This window comes from Coregonus clupeaformis, chromosome 8, assembly GCF_020615455.1.
Source record: "Coregonus clupeaformis isolate EN_2021a chromosome 8, ASM2061545v1, whole genome shotgun sequence".
Classification (NCBI taxonomy): Eukaryota; Metazoa; Chordata; class Actinopteri; order Salmoniformes; family Salmonidae; genus Coregonus; species Coregonus clupeaformis.
Window position 1 is genome coordinate 28,789,134 of NC_059199.1, and position 19,062 is coordinate 28,808,195.

At 45.0% G+C, this 19,062-nt stretch overlaps 1 protein-coding gene across 3 annotated transcripts in view; it reads left to right on the plus strand.

Annotated features, from left to right (window-relative positions):
- LOC121571388 (histone-lysine N-methyltransferase 2B-like) overlaps positions 1–19,062 on the plus strand; it is a 72,448-nt gene that overhangs the window by 9,412 nt on the left and 43,974 nt on the right. Inside the window, exons 2-10 of one of the 3 annotated variants that reach the window (XM_041882802.2) lie at positions 6,982–7,048; positions 7,247–8,836; positions 12,262–12,497; positions 14,197–14,256; positions 14,859–15,015; positions 15,192–15,438; positions 15,618–15,679; positions 18,023–18,286; positions 18,640–18,713. In XM_041882802.2, coding sequence (XP_041738736.2) covers positions 6,982–7,048; positions 7,247–8,836; positions 12,262–12,497; positions 14,197–14,256; positions 14,859–15,015; positions 15,192–15,438; positions 15,618–15,679; positions 18,023–18,286; positions 18,640–18,713 — 2,757 coding nt within the window. The remainder of the gene's footprint in view (positions 1–6,981; positions 7,049–7,246; positions 8,837–12,261; positions 12,498–14,196; positions 14,257–14,858; positions 15,016–15,191; positions 15,439–15,617; positions 15,680–18,022; positions 18,287–18,639; positions 18,714–19,062) is intronic. The other 2 variants (XM_045221907.1, XM_045221906.1) reach the window with 2 other exon arrangements.

The following is a 19,062-nucleotide window of genomic DNA, read 5'->3' on the forward strand; positions in this document are numbered from 1 at the left end:
ACTAAGGAAGATTTTTTTCACTTCTCTCAATGACTTCTCAAACCCCGGCCTGGTGTCTCGCTGTGTTGCGCCTCTGGGTTTAGAAACTGTGACAGTACTGAGTACAGTACATTGAGTAGAGAACAGTACAGTCCAATACAGTAAAGAAAAGTACACTGTACTCTACTTTTTTCAAACTCAAGGTGTAATGTCATAGCGGACACACCATTCTTTATGCAGACATCTTTGAATCTTAATTCAGAGCAGATATTTATGTTTTTGGAAAATGTGGTCGCATAAAAACCTGAGGGAGATTTTATCATAATTCCGTGACCAAAGTTTGCATCTGCACAGTTCTTCCACTAAATTAGTTTTTGTAAAGATTTCAGTGGTAATTGTTCAAAGGAGTCCTTGTGCATTGGAGACCTTGTCAGTTGTATGGTTTGTTAAACTTTGAAATCAATGGTTTTTGTTTGGCATACATTTTAAAGTAAAACAAAAAAACTGAGTCAAAGCCTAATTCCTTTACGTGGAATTGACCATGAGTAACTTCCAACATATTTGCTGGGTCTTTCATTGTACATAAAAGTCGTAAACTAAAGTGTGCAGGAGGGTAACCTCATTGCAGCACAGTAGCCTATAGGATGAGTCAAAATACAACAGTGCCCGGTGCAATCAGGTTATTTTCAGGCTCAAGGTGGTGGACGTGACAGGGGGCGTGGCAATGAGAGCGGTCGGCCATCGGCGTGGCTACATTGTAGAGAATTTGAGGCCCCCATCTTGGCGCTGTAGAGACATTTCTGCAGTTTTAAAGCTAATTTCCTACAATTCTACATATTCTATCATGGAACTGAGAGAAAATGTTGCAGTTTTAAAGCTAGTTTCCTGTAAATCTATGTATTTTGCCATGGATAATGTTTTTTTGCTCAAACATAACATTTACATTTTAGTCATTTATCAGACGCTCTTATCCAGAGCGACTTACAGTTAGTGAGTGCATACATGTTTTGTTTTATTTTATTTATCTATACTGGCCCCCCGTGGGAAACGCCATGCTCTACCAACTGAGCTACACGGGACTATATACAAAACATTTACAAAAACTAAATAACCACTTCCTTCAGTAATGGAAAAACAGAAATGTCCAAATATTTTACAGCAAGAACATTGTAAAGGCCGATTTACAAAAGATCTGACAGGATAGTACACATATCCCAGCTGCATTCGAGTAGGGAAAGACTCCACATCAAAAAACACAAAAACAGACACCACTTTGAAGAAGGCAAGAAGAACAAAGTACTTCCGGGTCACAGATTTTTGGACTCCTTCAGAATAACAGTCCCGTCTTGTACATTTTGTAAATGAATAATTACGGGCGAAAATGAGGGAAAATGTGCACAATTGTCTGTTACATATACATTTACGTCATTTAGCAGACGCTCTTATCCAGAGCGACTTACAAATTGGTGCATTCACCTTATAGCCAGTGGGATAACCACTTTACAATGTGTTATTTTTTTATATTTTTTGGGGGGGGGGGTGTGTTGGGGTAAGGGAGGGGTAGAAGGATTACTTTATCCTATCCCAGGTATTCCTTAAAGAGGTGGGGTTTCAAATGTCTCTGGAAGGTGGTGAGTGACTCCGCTGTCCTGGCGTCGTGAGGGAGCTTGTTCCACCATTGGGGTGCCAGAGCAGCGAACAGTTTTGACTGGGCTGAGCGGGAACTATGCTTCCGCAGAGGAAGGGGAGCCAGCAGGCCAGAGGTGGATGAACGCAATGCCCTCGTTTGGGTGTAGGGACTGATCAGAGCCTGAAGGTACGGAGGTGCAGTTCCCCTCACAGCTCCATAGGCAAGCACCATGGTCTTGTAACAGATGCGAGCTTCAACTGGAAGCCAGTGGAGTGTGCGGAGGAGGGGGGTGACGTGAGAGAACTTGGGAAGGTTGAACACCAGACGGGCTGCGGCATTCTGGATGAGTTGTAGGGGTTTAATGGCAAAGGCAGGGAGCCCAGCCAACAGCGAGTTGCAGTAATCCAGACGGGAGATGACAAGTGCCTGGATTAGGACCTGTGCCGCTTCCTGTGTAAGGCAGGGTCGTACTCTCCGAATGTTGTAGAGCATGAACCTACAGGATCGGGTCACCGCCTTGATGTTAGCGGAGAACGACAGGGTGTTGTCCAGGGTCACGCCAAGGCTCTTCGCACTCTGGGAGGAGGACACAACGGAGTTGTCAACCGTGATGGCGAGATCATGGAACGGGCAGTCCTTCCCCGGGAGGAAGAGCAGCTCCGTCTTGCCAAGGTTCAGCTTGAGGTGGTGATCCGTCATCCATACTGATATGTCTGCCAGACATGCAGAGATGCGATTCGCCACCTGGTTATCAGAAGGGGGAAAGGAGAAGATTAGTTGTGTATCGTCAGCGTAGCAATGATAGGAAAGGCCATGTGAGGATATGACAGAGCCAAGTGACTTGGTGTATAGGGAGAAAAGGAGAGGGCCTAGAACTGAGCCCTGGGGGACACCAGTGGTGAGAGCACGTGGTGCGGAGACAGCTTCTCGCCACGCCACTTGGTAGGAGTGACCGGTCAGGTAGGACGCAATCCAAGAGTAAGCCGCGCCGGAGATGCCCAGCTCGGAGAGGGTGGAGAGGAGGATCTGATGGTTCACAGTACCCGAGGTCGTCGGGTAAGCTCGGCGTCGGGTAAGCTTGGCTTTACACATAGTCTTTAGCCAATACTGCTTAATTCATTGTTTTGGGAATTTTATATTCTTCCTGACGGTCTCGCTTTTTGGGGGGGGGATTGTTAGTTCTCAAAGATTATATAATTAAAAAAATATAGGTCCCATTTTCTACATACTTAATATCTGGTTTTAGTTGTTTAACCACTTACATGTAATCTACGTAATCCCCAAAAGTAATTTATCATGAGGGCCATAAACAATAACTAGTAATGCTGCATACTTAAAGGTAAGAATCTCATCCTTCTGGTAAAAATTGTTATAAGTGCTGAGGTGTAGACATGTTTGAGGACACAAGCTCAAGTACAAATATAATTGTAGTCTATTTCCTATTCAACTGTATGAATAAGGCTTGAAATTACTCATATGCTTTCTAAATGTAGTATAATCAAATTATAAATCGACTACGTTTTCACCTTAACTGTAAAATACATATTTGTATGTTTAGTGTTAGAGAAAATGTGCATATTTCTTAACTGTCAAAACGTCTACCTCCACCGCTGTGAAAGTCACACACAGCACTAGCTTGGCTTCCTGAACTTGTTAGGAACTCTCCTTTCATCTCATATTAATATTGTCCGTCTATGACAGTGGTTTTTGTTTGAACTCTATGAATTAGTTTAGATTACTGGCTATAAACCGATCCCTGAATGTGCTAGAGTGACGAAACCGCTAACTTCTGCTGCACTACGATGTAAGGATTCGTCAGTGGCTGTGACATAGGGTTCAGCCAGGAGTTGATGGATAGTCGGAAGAGCGAATGAAATGGTAGGAGGTACATCCCAGCTTCAAGTGGTAACAGATTTCACATCCTAGGTCCCACAGGCGGAAAATATATACACTGCTGTGTCCATGAGAAGCAGGGATATCGCTCAGTGCACGCCATTTCTATCTATTGTGTCCACAGACTGATTTTATAAGTGAAATTGTTGGTCAGAACCGGTACCAGTATGGATGTGTGTAAAGTGCATTCGGAAAGTATTCAGACCCCTTGACTTTTTCCACATTGTGTTACGTTACAGCCTTATTCTGAAATGGATTCAATTGTTTTTTCCCGTCAATCTACACACAATACCCCATAATGACGACAGCAAAAACAGGTTTTTAGAAATGTTTGCAAATGTATTAAAAATAAAAAACAGATCACATTTACATAACTATTCAGACCCTTTACTCAGTACTTTGTTGAAACACCTTTGGCAGCGATTACAGCCTCAAGTGTTCTTGGGAATGACACTACAAGCTTGGCACACCTGTATTTGGGGACTCCCATTCTTCTCTGCAGATCCTCTCAAGCTCTGTCAGGTTGGATGGGGTGCGTCGCTGCACCGCTATTTTCAGGTCTCTCCAGAGATGTTCGATTGGGTTCAAGTCCGGGCTCTGGCTGGGCCACTCAAGGACATTCAGAGACTTGTCACGAAGCCACTCCTGCGTTGTCTTGGCTGTGTGCTTAGGGTCATTAGGTGACCTTCGCCCCAGTCTGAGGTCCTGAGCACTCTGGAGCAGGTTTTCATCAAGGATCTCTGTACTTTGCTCCGTTCATCTTTGCTTCGATCCTGACTAGTCTCCCTGCCGCTGAAAAACATCCCCACAGCATGATGCTGCCTCCACCGTGCTTCACCGTAGCGTGGTGCCAGGTTTCCTCCAGACGTGATGCTTGGCATTCAGGCCAAAGAGTTCAATCTTGGTTTCATCAGACCAGAGAATCTTGTTTCTTATGGTCTGAGAGTACTTTAGGTGCCTTTTGGCAAACTCCAAACGGGCTGTCATGTGTCTTACTGAGGAGTGTCTTCCGTCTGGCCACTCTACCATAAAGGCCTGATTGGTGGAGTACTGCAGAGATGGTTGTCCTTCTGGAAGGTTCTCCCATCTCCACAGAGGAACTCTGGAGCTATGTCAGTGACCATCGGGTTCTTGGTCACCTCCCTGACCAAGGCTCTTCTCCCCCGATTGCTCAGTTTGGCCGTGCGGCTAGCTCTAGGAACAGTCTTGGTGGTCCCAAACTTCTTTCATTTAAGAATGATGGAGGCCACTGTGTTCTTGGGGACCTTCAATACTGCAGACATTTTTTGGTACCCTTCCCAAGATCTGGGCCTCGATGCAATCCTGTCTCTGAGCTCTACAGACAATTCCTTCGACCTCATGGCTTGGTTTTTGCTCTGACATGCACTGTCAACTGTGGGACCTTATATACACAGGCGTGTGCGCCTTTCCAAATCACAGGTGGACTCCAATCAAGTTGTAGAAACATCTCAAGGATGATCAATGGAAACAGGATGCCCCTGAACTCAATTTCGAGTCTCGTAGTAAAGGGTCTTAATACTTATGTGAATACGTTTTTTAAAAATAAATTAGCTAACATGTCTAAACCTGTTTTTCGCTTTGTCATTATGGGGTGTTGTGTGTAGATTGATGAAAAAAATATGTAATCTATTTCAGAGTAAGGCTAACGTAACAATGTGGAAAAAGTCAAGGGGTCTGAAAACTTTCCGAATGCGCTGTACACACTTACTTACATGTAAGGGATAAACACTGATGGTTTGTACATTATCTGTAAATAATGGATGACTTGGTACTGCCAGAGTTTATTAGTTCCAGATAATGTACAGAACGCAGACATTTATCCCGCTAATACCACGATTGCTAAAGAAAACAAGCACACATTTACTGGTAAAATGATATGTTTTCATTGAGATTAAACTTTTTTATAAGTTAATTCATACTATTTCATCCACCTAAACCTGGTTGTTAGAACTATCGGTTAGGTTGCTAGAGAAGCGGACTTGTTGTTCATTGTATTTGTTTATTGCTATGTAGGCTGGCAATGTTCTTATCCCTTGTTTGCTAGCTAGCCAACTCTGATAGAATAACATCAAAATAGCTGCGTTTGTTTAAGCTGTTTTCTAATTAAATGTATTTGGATGCATCCATGCTACTGTACATACGTAGTGCCTGTTGAGGGATTACACCTACACAAAGTACATTTCATCCATTTAAATAAAAGTTAGAAAATGATTAGTCTTTTTTTATGTTTGTTGTTCATAGTTTGGTTGCTAGCTCCAATAATACTGCCTACTTTTAATATAAATATTTTGTTAGTGGTGGTGGGGGAGGGGGTAGAATCGAGTGGATTTGGGCCATTGCTGGGCTGATTTCTCGCTTGTGCTTCCTGGGTTACAGAGGGGGGGAGCTGATCCTAGAGCAGCACTCCTACTCTGAGATGCTTTCTGAATAAGGGTGGAATACAGGCAGCTATACATTTGTGCAATAAGACACAAGGGGGTGTGGTATATTGGCCATATACCACAAACCCCCGAGGTGCCTTATTGCTATTATAAACTGGTTACCAACGTAATTAGAGCAGTAAAAATACATGTTTTGTCATACCTGTGGTGTACGGTCTGATATACCACGGCTGTCAGCCAATCAGCATTCAGGGCTCGAACCACCCAGTTTCTAAGTAGCTTTATACACTCACAGTAAAGTTCCTTTTAATGTCACCCAGATCTTTGGGAATTGGTTGACTCAGTCATTTTTCCATGTGCTCTGTCTATTTTCCACTTAGAAATCCTGTCAGTCTTTACTCCCAGTAAAAAGGTAGTCTCCGGCCCCGATATTGTTTTTCATGTTTCTTTTGTCACACGGTTTGCATGGGGGCAGGTTGCTCTCTCAGCTAGTGAGCTGATTGCACTTTTACTGATTAGAGAATTTTTTTGCCTTGCTATTTTTAATCGTTCTCTTTTCTTACACATCCTCAACTTCTGGCAATGCTGTAGAATACGATTCAGATCTGTATTTATGAACAGTGTATATTTCAGTGTACTTTTCATGATGGCCTATATTTTCCGTGGAAGTGGAGTTTGATCAATGATCATACTTTGCATTTGTACTAGCCTAGACCTAATTTGTAATTGCACATGTCCGTTTGCAGTTATCCCCCACTACATTTTGAAGCCTGATCTCTCGAACCAGTTCAGTGTGATGGTTTGTAAACCGATATCACCTGGGCTGCTGCCCATGGTTTCATCTGATCCCACCCCTTACCAACCCTGTGAAAAGATCGACTAGTCCTAAACATTTAATTATTAATTGTAAAGAAAGATACGTTGGCTGATTATTAGGCCTAATGTAGTAAAGATGCAAAGTATTAGTATAGTGTAGCCTATTGTGGTGGTTATGGTCAGTATGATATTTTTTGTTAAACACAGTGGGAACATGAAATTATGAATTATATTCCTACCCTGTTTTATTCTGTGTTTTAGGATGAGGATTTCACTGGGTTTGGGACGCAATACCGGCCTACGCTCTCAGCACACAATATCTATAAAAGTAAGTAGGCTAATGATGAACAGTAATGTGAGATATCACCTGTGCTCAGGAATGCTCACATTTCCTAGCAGAAATATGCAGTAGCCTTCATATTTTCCATTTATTGCTTTGGTAGCATACCTGATAGTATGCATGATCAAGTTATTGTCTGACATTAGTCTATTTGTATTAAGACATGTTTCCCCCTCTCATTTCTAGGCAGTCCTTTCCAATCATCATTATTGAAGCCAAAAAAGCCTCCCCCAGCTCCAGAACTTACAGCAAAACTTAAGAAAAGTAGAGGCAAAGGCTCCGAAGAAGAGGTTGGAGAGGGTCAGGAAGAAAACGCTGTGAAACCCAAAATAATTGCCAAACTGGCAGCCCAAAAAAAATCACTCAGTTTGTGTGTTAACTCTACAGGAAAGCAGGCTGCTGGGACAAAGGCCTCAAAAGGCAATGGCAGTGCAAAATCAGAGGGCTCTGATAGGAAAAGGGGAAGCAAGGCGATGGAATCGTCTTCAACAGCTAGAAAGAGGAACAGGCAAGACCAAACGACCAAGGTGGGCAGGGGAGGCTCAGGGTCCAGCACAGCCCGAGCCCAAACCAGCAGAGACAAGCAGGGCAAACTGGTGTGGACCCTGACAGTGGTCAAGGGCAAAGGGAAGACCTCCAAGGGCAAAGAGGCTGGGGGGGTAACAGCAGACAACAGTGAAACAGACAAAGCTAAGCCACAGAGGTTTGGGAAGACGAGAAAAGGATCTCAGCAAGGAGACAAGGTTGAAGCACAGGCTCAGTCTAGAAATGGAAAGACGACGACGGATCTCCACACCGCCTCTCAAGGAGTAGCACTGTCCCCTGAACCTGTGAATAAGCAGCAGCAGCAAAGGAAGAGGGTGTCCAGGGGAACCGTGGATTCCCCTGAGGCTGGAGCTGAGATGGGTCAGGAGCCAGCAATACCCCCGGAAAGAAAGAAACCAGCACCATATAAGCGCAAGTCCATATTTGGCCTCAGAAGGAAGCCCAGTAATGTGCAGAGGCTTAGTCCGCCAGATTCTGTTGTGAAACACTTCCGTCGTAAGGTTGTCTTCTACACCTACGTGCCAGAGTACCTCCCAGCCCCAGTGAAGCAGGAGGGACAGGAGCCGCAGAGGGAGAGCACCGGGACAGAGGGCAAGCTTCTCCTGTCCCCTGGAAAGATTCAGCAAGGAGGCAGCAGTAACCTCTCCTTGCCTGTGGTGAGTGCCAGGTCTTCACGTGTCATCAAGGCACCCAAGAGGTTCCTCAACGACGAGATAATATCCTGGCCCAGGGGCTCCCTGAAAAAGAAGAACCAACACAAGGTGAAGGAGGAGGATGCCATGAGCCTATCCTTTTATGATTCAGACAATGATGACATTGACAACTTGTCTCAAACTCCAGGTCAAAATGAGTTCAAACCTGAAGTTGACAGCTCAACTGGTAAAAAAACACTTAAGACCAGCCTGTCCTCAACTCTGTCTGTGATGGACTCAACACTCAACCCAGGATCATCCCACCTCGAAGTCTACGAGAGACTCAAGAAGCAGACCATCAGCCTGGCCCAGAAGAAGAAGAAAGGGCTTAGTGCTGCTGAGGGTAAACCAGCAGAAGAAGAAGCCCAGGAGGACCTAAGTTTGACCTCGCCGGTTAGGAAAAGGGGGAGGTCCAAGCTGAAGATGGAGGACCTCAACTCTCCCGGGGTTGTGAGGAAACTGGCGGTGCTGGTCAGTAACGCTGCTGCATCATCTGAGACTCTGGAGGAGGCAGCAAACAACACAGAAAATGTCCAAGGTAAGACCTTTTCTGTGCTCAGTTAAATATTTGTTGTTCGCTTAATGGATCTTTAGGAACTATTTATTTTATTTATTTATTACAGAAAATTATTTGGACTGTTGTGATAAAATAGTATTCTTAGATGTTGTCATGCATATACAGTTCATTCGGAAAGTATTCAGACCCCTTGACTTTTTCCACATTTTATTACGTTACAGCCTTATTCTAAAATGTATTAAATAAATAAACATCTTCATGAATCTACACACAATACCCCATAATGACAAAGCGAAAAAAAGTTTTTTTAGAAATGTTTGCGAATGTATTAAACATTTTAAAAAACATACCTTATTTACATAAGTATTCACACCCTTTGCTATGAGACTCGAAATTGAGCTCAGGTGCATCCTGTTTCCATTGATCATCCTTGAGATGTTTCTAGAACTTAATTGGAGTCCACCTGTGGTCAATTCAATTGATTGGACATGATTTGGAAAGGCACACACCCATAGTTGACAGTGCATGTCAGAGCAAAAACCAAGCCATGAGGTTGAAGGAATTGTCCGTAAAGCTCAGAGACAGGATTGTGTCGAGGCACAGATCTGGGGAAGGGTACCAAAACATTTCTTCAGCATTTGAAGGTTCCCAAGAACACAGTGGCCTCCATCATTCTTAAATGGAAGAAGTTTGGAACCACCAAGACTCTCCCTAGAGCTGGCAGCCCAGCCAAACTGAGCAATTGGGGGAGAAGGGCCTTGGTCAGGGAGGTGACCAAGAACCCGATGGTCACTCTGACAGAGCTCCAGAGTTCCTCTGTGGAGATGGGAGAACCTTCCAGAAGGACAACCATCTCTGCAGCGCTCTACCAATCAGGCCTTTTATGGTAGAGTGGCCAGACTGAAACCACTCCACAGTAAAAGGAACATGACAGCCCGCTTGGAGTTTGACAAAAGGCACCTAAAGGACTCTCACACCATGAGAAACAAGATTATTTTATCTGATGAAACCAAGATTTAACTCTTTGGCCTGAATGCCAAGCGTCACGTCTGGAGGAAACCTGGCACCCATCCCTACGGTGAAGCGTGGTGGTGGCAGCATCATGTTGTGGGCATGTTTTTCAGCGGCAAGGAGAGGGAGACTAGTCAGGATCTAGGGAAGGATGAACAGAGCAAAGTACTGCGAGATCCTTGATGAAAACCTTCTCCAGAGTGCTCAGGACCTCAGACTGGGGCGAAGGTTCACCTTCCAACAGGACAATGACCCTAAGAACACAGCCAAGACAACGCAGGAGTGGCTTCAGGACAAGTCTCTGAATGTCCTTTTAGTTGCCCAGCCAGAGCCCGGACTTGAACCCGATCAAATATCTCTGGAGAGACCTGAAAAATCTCCATCCAACCTGATAGCTTGAGAGGATCTGCAGAGAAGAATTGAAGAAACCCCCCAAATGCAGGTGTGCCAAGCTTGTAGCGTCATACCCAAGAAGACTCGAGGCTGTAATCGTTGACCATGATGCTTCAACAAAGTACTGAGTAAAGGGTCTGAATACTTATGTAAATGTAATATTTCAGATTTTTTCAAATATATACAGTGAGGGGGAAAAAAGTATTTGATACCCTGCTGATTTTGTACGTTTGCCCACTGACAAAGAAATGATCAGTCTATAATTTTAATGGTAGGTTTATTTGAACAGTGAGAGACAGAATAACAACAAATAAATCCAGAAAAACACATGTCAAAAATGTTATAAATTGATTTGCATTTTAATGAGGGAAATAAGTATTTGACCCTTCTGCAAAACATGACTTAGTACTTGGTGGCAAAACCCTTGTTGGCAATCAGAGGTCAGATGTTTCTTGTAGTTGGCCACCAGATTTGCACACATCTCAGGAGGGATTTTGTCCCACTCCTCTTTGCAGATCTTCTCCAAGTCATTAAGGTTTCGAGGCTGATGTTTGGCAACTCGAACCTTCAACTCCCTCCACAGATTTTCTATGGGATTAAGGTCTGGAGACTGGCTAGGCCACTCCAGGACCTTAATGTGCTTCTTCTTGAGCCACTCCTTTGTTGCCTTGGCCGTGTGTTTTGGGTCATGATGGTTTTTGGCCCCGTACATGGCCCCGTCCATCGTCCCTTTTGATGCGGTGAAGTTGTCCTGTCCCCTTAGCAGAGAAAACACCCCCAAAGCATAATGTTTCCTCCATGTTTGATGGTGGGGATGGTGTTCTTGGGTTCATAGGCAGCATTCCTCCTCCTTCAAACACAGCGAGTTGAGTTGATGCCAAAGAGCTCCATTTTGGTTTCATCTGACCACAACACTTTCACCCAGTTCTCCTCTGAATCATTCAGATGTTCATTGGCAAACTTCAGACGGGCATGTATATGTTCTTTCTTGAGCAGGGGGACCTTGCGGGCACTGCAGGATTTCAGTCCTTCATGGCATAGTGTGTTACCAATTGTTTTCTTGGTGACTATGGTCCCAGCTGCCTTGAGATCATTGACAAGATCCTCCCATGTAGTTCTGGGCTGATTCCTCACCGTTCTCATGATCATTGCAACTCCACGAGGTGAGATCTTGCATGGAGCCCCAGGCCGAGGGAGATTGACAATTCTTTTGTGTTTATTCCATTTGCGAATAATCGCACCAACTGTTGTCACCTTCTCACCAAGCTGCTTGGCGATGGTTTTGTAGCTCATTCCAGCCTTGTGTAGGTCTACAATCTTGTCCCTGACATCCTTGGAGAGCTCTTTGGTCTTGGCCATGGTGGAGAGTTTGGAATCTGATTGCTTCTGTGGACAGGTGTCTTTTTATACAGGTAACAAACTGAGATTAGGAGCACTCCCTTTAAGAGTGTGCTCCTAATCTCAGCGCGTTACCTGTATAAAAGACACCTGGGAGCCAGAAATCTTTCTGATTGAGAGGGGGTCAAATACTCATTTCCCTCATTAAAATGCAAATCAATTTATAACATTTTTGACATGCATTTTCTGGATTTTTTTGTTATTCTGTCTCTCACTGTTCAAATAAACCTACCGTTAAAATTGTAGACTGATCATTTCTTTGTCAGTGGGCAAACGTACAAAATCAGCAGGGGATCAAATACTTTTTTCCTCACTGTATGTGTGTGTATATATATATATATATATACACACACACAAACCTGTTTTTCCTTTGTCTTTATGGGGTGTTGTGTGTAGATTGATGAGGGGGGGAAAAATATTTAATCCATTTTAGATTAAGGCTCTAACGTAACAAAATGTGGAAAAAGTCAAGGGGTCTGAATACTTTCCGAAAGCACTGTAGGCCTTATTGGAAACCACATATTACCATAGGATGGAGCAGTATAGCTTGCAGTTTAGGGAATAGGTTGCCATTTGGCAGGTTTGATGACTGTCAGCCTTTTGGAAGTCAGTCAGAGGGACAGTTGCTTGATTCTTCTCCCCAGGGGCAGAAGCTGCTGATGAAGGGGTTTACGAAGGGGAAAGCCAGGCTGATGGGGGTGATGGGGTGGTGGTGGAACAGGGGAGCACCAGCCATCGGATCAACCTCACCAGCACCAACAAGAGGATGTTCCATCTGCTGAAGAGGGCCAAGGTCCAGCTCATTAAGATCGACCAGCTGAAGAGAGCAAAGCTGCAGCTTGTGAAGATCGACCAGCAAAGACCGATGAAGTCATCACAGGTGAGAATCTGTGACTTTGATTTACCCTGTTTGCATGCATACACACACACACACACACACACACACACACACACACACACACACACACACTAACTAACTAACTAACTAACTACCGGTCAAATGTTTTAGAACACCTACTCATTCAAGGGGTTTTCTTTCTTTTTACAATTTTTTTCATTGTAGAATAATAGTGACGACATCAAAACTATGAAATAACACAAATGGAATCATAGTAACCAAAAAAGCTTTGAACAAATCAAAATATATTTTAGATTTGAGATTATTCAAATAGCCACCCTTTGCCTTGTTGACAACTATGCACACTCTTGGCATTCTCTCAACCAGCTTCATGAGGTAGTCACCTGGAATGCATTTCAATTAACAGGTGTGCCTTCTTAAAAGTTAATTTGTGGAATTTCTTTCCTTCTTAATGCGTTTGAGCCAATTGTGTTGTGACAAGGTAGGGGGGTATACAGAAGATAGCCCTATTTGGTAAAAGACCAAGTCCATATGGCAAGAACAGCTCAAATAAGCGAAGAGAAACGACAGTCCGTCATTACTTTAAGACATGAAGGTCAGTCAATACGGAACATTTCAAGAACTTTGAAGGTTTCTTCGGGTGCAGTCGCAAAAACCATCAAGTGCTATGATGAAACTGGCTCTCATGAGGACCGCCACAGGAAAGGAAGACCCAGAGTTACCTCTGCTGCAGAGGATAAGTTCATTAGAGTTAACTGCACCTCAGATTGCAGCCCAAATAATTGCGTCGCAGAGTTCAAGTAACAGACACATCACAACATCAACGGTTCAATGGAGACTGTATGAATCAGGCCTTTATGGTCGAATTGCTACAAAGAAACCACTACTAAAGGACAGCAATAAGAAGAAGAGACTTGCTTGGGCCAAGAAACACGAGCAATGGACATTAGACCGGTGGAAATGTGTCCTTTGGTCTGGAGTCCAAATTTGAGATTTTTGGTTCCAACCGCCATGTCTTTGTGAGACGCAGAGTAGGTGAACGGATCTCCGCATGTGTGGTTCCCACCATGAAGCATGGAAGACGAGGTGTGATTGTGTGGGGGTGCTTTGCTGGTGACACGGTCTGTGATTTATTTAGAATTCAAGGCACACTTAACCAGCATGGCTACCACGCCATCCCATCTGGTTTGCACTTTGTGGGACTATCATTTTTTTTTTTTAACAGGACAATTACCCAACACACCTCCAGGCTGTGCAAGGGCTATTTTACCAAGGAGGAGAGTGATGGAGTGCTGCATCAATGACCTGGCCTCCACAATCACCTGACCTCAATCCAATTGAGATGGTTTGGGATGAGTTGGGCTGCAATTTTTTGATACTTCAAGGGGTCTTAAAATTCAAAATGAAAATGCTCCTTAGTGTGACGTTCTTAAAACAATTCCAGATAGCTTAGTAGTACCACTCCCCCGGAGTGACTCCATGCAGCTTATGTGACTTGTTAATCAAATATTTACTCCGGGGGGAGTAAATAACAAGATCCATTGTGAATACTTTCTGAAGGCACTGTAGAATCGTGAGAATCACAATACATATCGTATCGGCACCTAAGTATCGTGAGCTCCCTGGCAATTCCCAGCCCAACTTATTACTATGGCACTGAAAGGTCATAGTTTAATTGTTACACTCTTGTCTCTTTCATCTCCTGTCTGGATCGGTAAAGCTTGGTCCCAGAGATTTAGGAGTAGGAGGGGGCAGAAGGAGGAGAGGAGGCTCTGCTCAGGTGAGCCCATGTTTCCTGACCCTGGCTTTGTTTTTGGTTTTGTCTAGCCGCCTGGGTCCGTGTCATTCTTCATCTCTGTTTGATTGATGCTTATGTATTGTTGATGTTTTTAGTACAGTGTTTTGTTGTTTTTATTTAATCCTTATTTTACCAGGTAAGTTGACTGAACATATTCTCATTTACAGCAACGACCTGTGGAATAGTTACAGGGGAGTTGAATGAGCCAATTGGAAGCTGGAGATGATTAGGGGGTCATGATGGTATGAGGGCCAGATTTAGCCAGGACACCGGGGTTAACACCCCTAGTGCCATGATATATTTTAGTGACCGCAGAGTCAGGACACCCGTTTTTAACGTTCCATTTGAAAGACTGCACCCTACACAGGGCAATGTCCCCTCACTGCCCTGGGGCATTGGATCCTTAAAAAAAAAAAAAAAATTACCAGAGGAAAGAGTGCCTAGCTTCAGTGGCCTGTCTTGGTTTTCTCTTGAATTTGGCTTAGGCCATTTGTGCGTGGGCGCATTTTGGTGTCTGTCTTTAGGGTGGAGTTTCATTATAATTTATTACTAATATGTTCCACCACATGATCCTGTTCCCATAGGACCAATTCCCTGGCGGTCCACGCATCAAGCACGTCTGTCGGGCAGCAGCAGTGGCGTTGGGGCAACCCCGTGCCATGGTGCCTGACGATATCCCCAGGCTTAGTGCTCTGCCCCTCCATGAGCGAGAGGGCATCACCACCTCACCAGCTGTAGAAGGTAACCTTTGCTTATGAAGCACACTGCTAAGAACGGTGGTTACCTATTACCTTGTTTTCTTTTCTTGATTTTAGCTTTCTGTCGATTCCGGTATATGACCTTAGCTCAGTGACCTATGTTTGCAAACTCATTATAAGATGATTTTTGGATCTCTCGCTCGTGCTCTCTGTTTTTAGACATTGCGGATGACCCCTCTGATCAGGAAATCGAGAGCACTCAGGAACACAAGACGACAAGACGGAAGCACAAGTACAGCAAGCAGCGGAAGTTGAAGCGAAACTATAACGAGGTTGGTCCTGGGGGCCGCGCCACCCGCTGTGGGACATGCCAGGGCTGCCTCCATGAGGGCGACTGCAGCACCTGCTTCAACTGCCTGGACAAGCCCAAGTTTGGAGGGCCCAACACCAGACGCCAGTGCTGTGTGTAAGTGACTGTACCTAGAATTGTAGCCGTTGCTCCAACTTCTCATCCTCTCATGGACACGCACTCAGGCACACACAGTCTTTTTCATTTCTAGAGTCAGCTCTAGTTGTCCTGTATGCAAATTGAACATGGCACCCTTTTTTAAAATGATGATAATAAATATTTCCCTGTGCCACCAGGTTAAAACGATGTGTTCGGATTGAGGCGAGGAAAGTAAAGCGCGGCATCAAGCCATTCGCAGGTTTGTAGGTGTTCTTATGTTGAATACATCCGTGTTTATATAATTTTGCATTTCAAATCAAATCAAATTTTATTGGTCACATGCGCCGAATACAACAGGTGCAGACATTACAGTGAAATGCTTACTTACAGCCCTTAACCAACAGTGCATTTATTTTTAACAAAAAAAGTAAAAATAAAACAACAACAAAAAAAGTGTTGAGAAAAAAAGAGCAGAAGTAAAATAAAATAACAGTAGGGAGGCTATATATACAGGGGGGGTACCGGTGCAGAGTCAATGTGCGTGGACACTGGCTAGTTGAGATAGTTGAATTAATATGTACATGTGGGTAGAGTTAAAGTGGCTATGCATAAATAATTAACAGAGTAGCAGCAGCGTAAAAAGGATGGGGTGGGGGGGGGGGGGCAGTGCAAATAGTCCGGCTAGCCATGATTAGCTGTTCAGGAGTCTTATGGCTTGGGGGTAGAAGCTGTTGAGAAGTCTTTTGGACCTAGACTTGGCACACCGGTACCGCTTGCCGTGCGGTAGCAGGGAGAACAGTCTATGACTAGGGTGGCTGGAGTCTTTGACAATTTTGAGGGCCTTCCTCTGACACCGCCTGGTATAGAGGTCCTGGATGGCAGGAAGCTTGGCCCCAGTGATGTACTGGGCTGTACGCACTACCCTCTGTAGTGCCTTGCGGTCGGAGGCCAAGCAGTTGCCATACCAGGCGGTGATGCAACCAGTCAGGATGCTCTCGATGGTGCAGCTGTATAATTTTTTGAGGATCTGAGGACCCACGCCAAATCTTTTCAGTCTCCTGAGGGGGAATAGGCTTTGTCGTGCCCTCTTCACGACTGTCTTGGTGTGTTTTGACCATGATAGTTTGTTGGTGATGTGGACACCAAGGAACTTGAAGCTCTCAACCTGTTCCACTACAGCCCCGTCGATGAGAATGGGGGCGTGCTCAGTCCTCTTTTTTTTCCTGTAGTCCACAATCATCTCCTTTGTCTTGGTCACGTTGAGGGAGAGGTTGTTGTCCTTGCACCACACGGCCAGGTCTCTGACCTCCTCCCTATAGGCTGTCTCATCGTTGTCGGTGATCAGGCCTACCACTGTTGTGTCGTCGGCAAACTTAATGATGGTGTTGGAGTCGTGCCTGGCCATGCAGTCATGGGTGAACAGAGAGTACAGGAGGGGACTGAGCACGCACCCCTGAGGGGCCCCCGTGTTGAGGATCAGTGTGGCAGTTGTGTTGTTACCTACCCGTACCACCTGGGGGCGGCCCGTCAGGAAGTCCAGGATCCAGTTGCAGAGGGAGGTGTTTAGTCCCAGGATCCTTAGCTTAGTGATGAGCTTAGAGGGCACTATGGTGTTGAATGCTGAGCTGTAGTCAATGAATAGCATTCTCACGTAGGTGTTCCTCTTGTCCAGGTGGGAAAGGGCAGTGTGGAGTGCAATAGAGATTGCATCATCTGTGGATCTGTTGGGGCGGTATGCAAATTGGAGTGGGTCTAGGGTTTCTGGGATAATGCTGTTGATATGAGCCATGACCAGCCTTTCAAAGCACTTCATGGCTACAGACGTCAGTGCTACGGGTCGGTAGTCATTTAGGCAGGTTATCTTAGAGTCCTTGGGCACGGGGACTATGGTGGTCTGCTTGAAACATGTTGGTATTACAGACTCAGTCAGGGACATGTTGAAAATGTCAGTGAAGACACTTGCCATTTGTCCTTTAGCAGATGCTCTTATCCAATTATTGCATTCATCTTAAGATAACTAGTTGAGACAACATATCACAATTGTATCAAGTACATTTCCCCTGAAAGTATTTAACATGTCAGTGCTAGTAGGAAAAGACAAGTGTCTTTTTTTTGGGAGTGGGGCATTGGGGGCACCATGAGTTATTTAAGATACTCTTCAAAGAGGGAGGGTTTCAGACGTTTTTGGAATATGGGCAGGGATTCCGCTGTCCTGACTTTACGGGGAAGCTTGTTCCACCGTTGGGTTGCCAGGACAGAGAAGAGTTTTGACTGGGCTGAAAGGGATCTGCCCTCCTGTAGGGGTGGGAGGGCCAAGAGACCAGATGTGGCGGAACGGAGTGCTCGGGTTGAGATGTAGGGTTTGAGCATAGCCTGAAGTTGATGGGCAGTTCCCCATGCTGCTCCGTAGGCAAGCACCAGGGTCTTGAAGAGGATGGATCATTTACTAATGAATAACTCCACTTGTGTGTTTTTGCTCTTACGACCAAAAACATTGAATCCGTTAACTGAAAGACACACTAGAACACTGTGGCCTGCCTCATGGCCCAAATATTCAGCCAGTGTTTTTAGCTTTACCACTGGGCTTCTCTTTGTCGTGCAGTCCTTTCGAGGCGGCGGCGCCAGTCGTCAGCTAATGGCCTTCAGTCCAGCAATGATGAGTGGTCGGAATCCTGGGGAGAGGCAGAGGTGGCGTCGGCCCCGTCAACCCTTGGAGGCTGCCTGAGCCCTTCCAGGAAGCAGCCGAGGCGGAACGTGGTGCCGCGCTCCTACAGCAGCCTGCTGAAGTCCGACTCGGACTCGGACACAGGCGGAGAAGCCGCGGTCAATAGTCCTGTAAAGAATCCTGTCGCTCCCAGCAGCCAAGGTAACGCCGTACACCGGGATAGGAGCCGTACTGTATGGATTAAAATATAGGTTGATGCACATTCGGTCTCTCCTTTTGAGTTGGACCACAACAAGATCCATTGAACTCCATCCTTGAAATGGAGTGATTTGACAGGTAGAATTGAAGGATGTATAGCCATTAGCCAAGCAGATCAGAAGATTAGGGGTGGATGTTGGAGACCATAGTAATTGAGATGAAATATGACTGTGATTGAGGATGGAAGTGCAGGTCCTAAATAAATGTTTTTGAGTGGTTTCAGGGTATTGGTTTGAGTATTTATGTTTTAAAACCCATTTGCTCTCTGACGGATGCTGCTCCCTCTGATGACCCAGTGCCCAGTGAAGTTGTAAGGCTCCGCAAACCTGGGCCACCCAAAGGACTGCCGGGCCGACGCAGAGCCGACAAGGTAATGACTCGTATAACTCTCTGTTCTCATGTTGGAAAAGCTTACGCCTTTCACATTCATCCCTGATGCATGCATTATACCTTAAATAACTGCTCCTCTGGAATCCTCCTTAATGTTTTTCTCAAACTTAATCTAATCCTTTATGGTCCATAGATGCCGTGACTCTTTCCATGTTTCTCTTGACTGGTATGACCTATGATTTCTTTCTCGCTCTCTCTAACATCGTTGACTACTGTTGGTGATTGGACCTCTTTCTTTTCCTCTGGTTTGACTTGGCATGCCTTAGCTCTGTGATCGGGCTTATCTAACCCTCTCTTAACTCTTCTCCTTCACTTCTCTTATCAACACT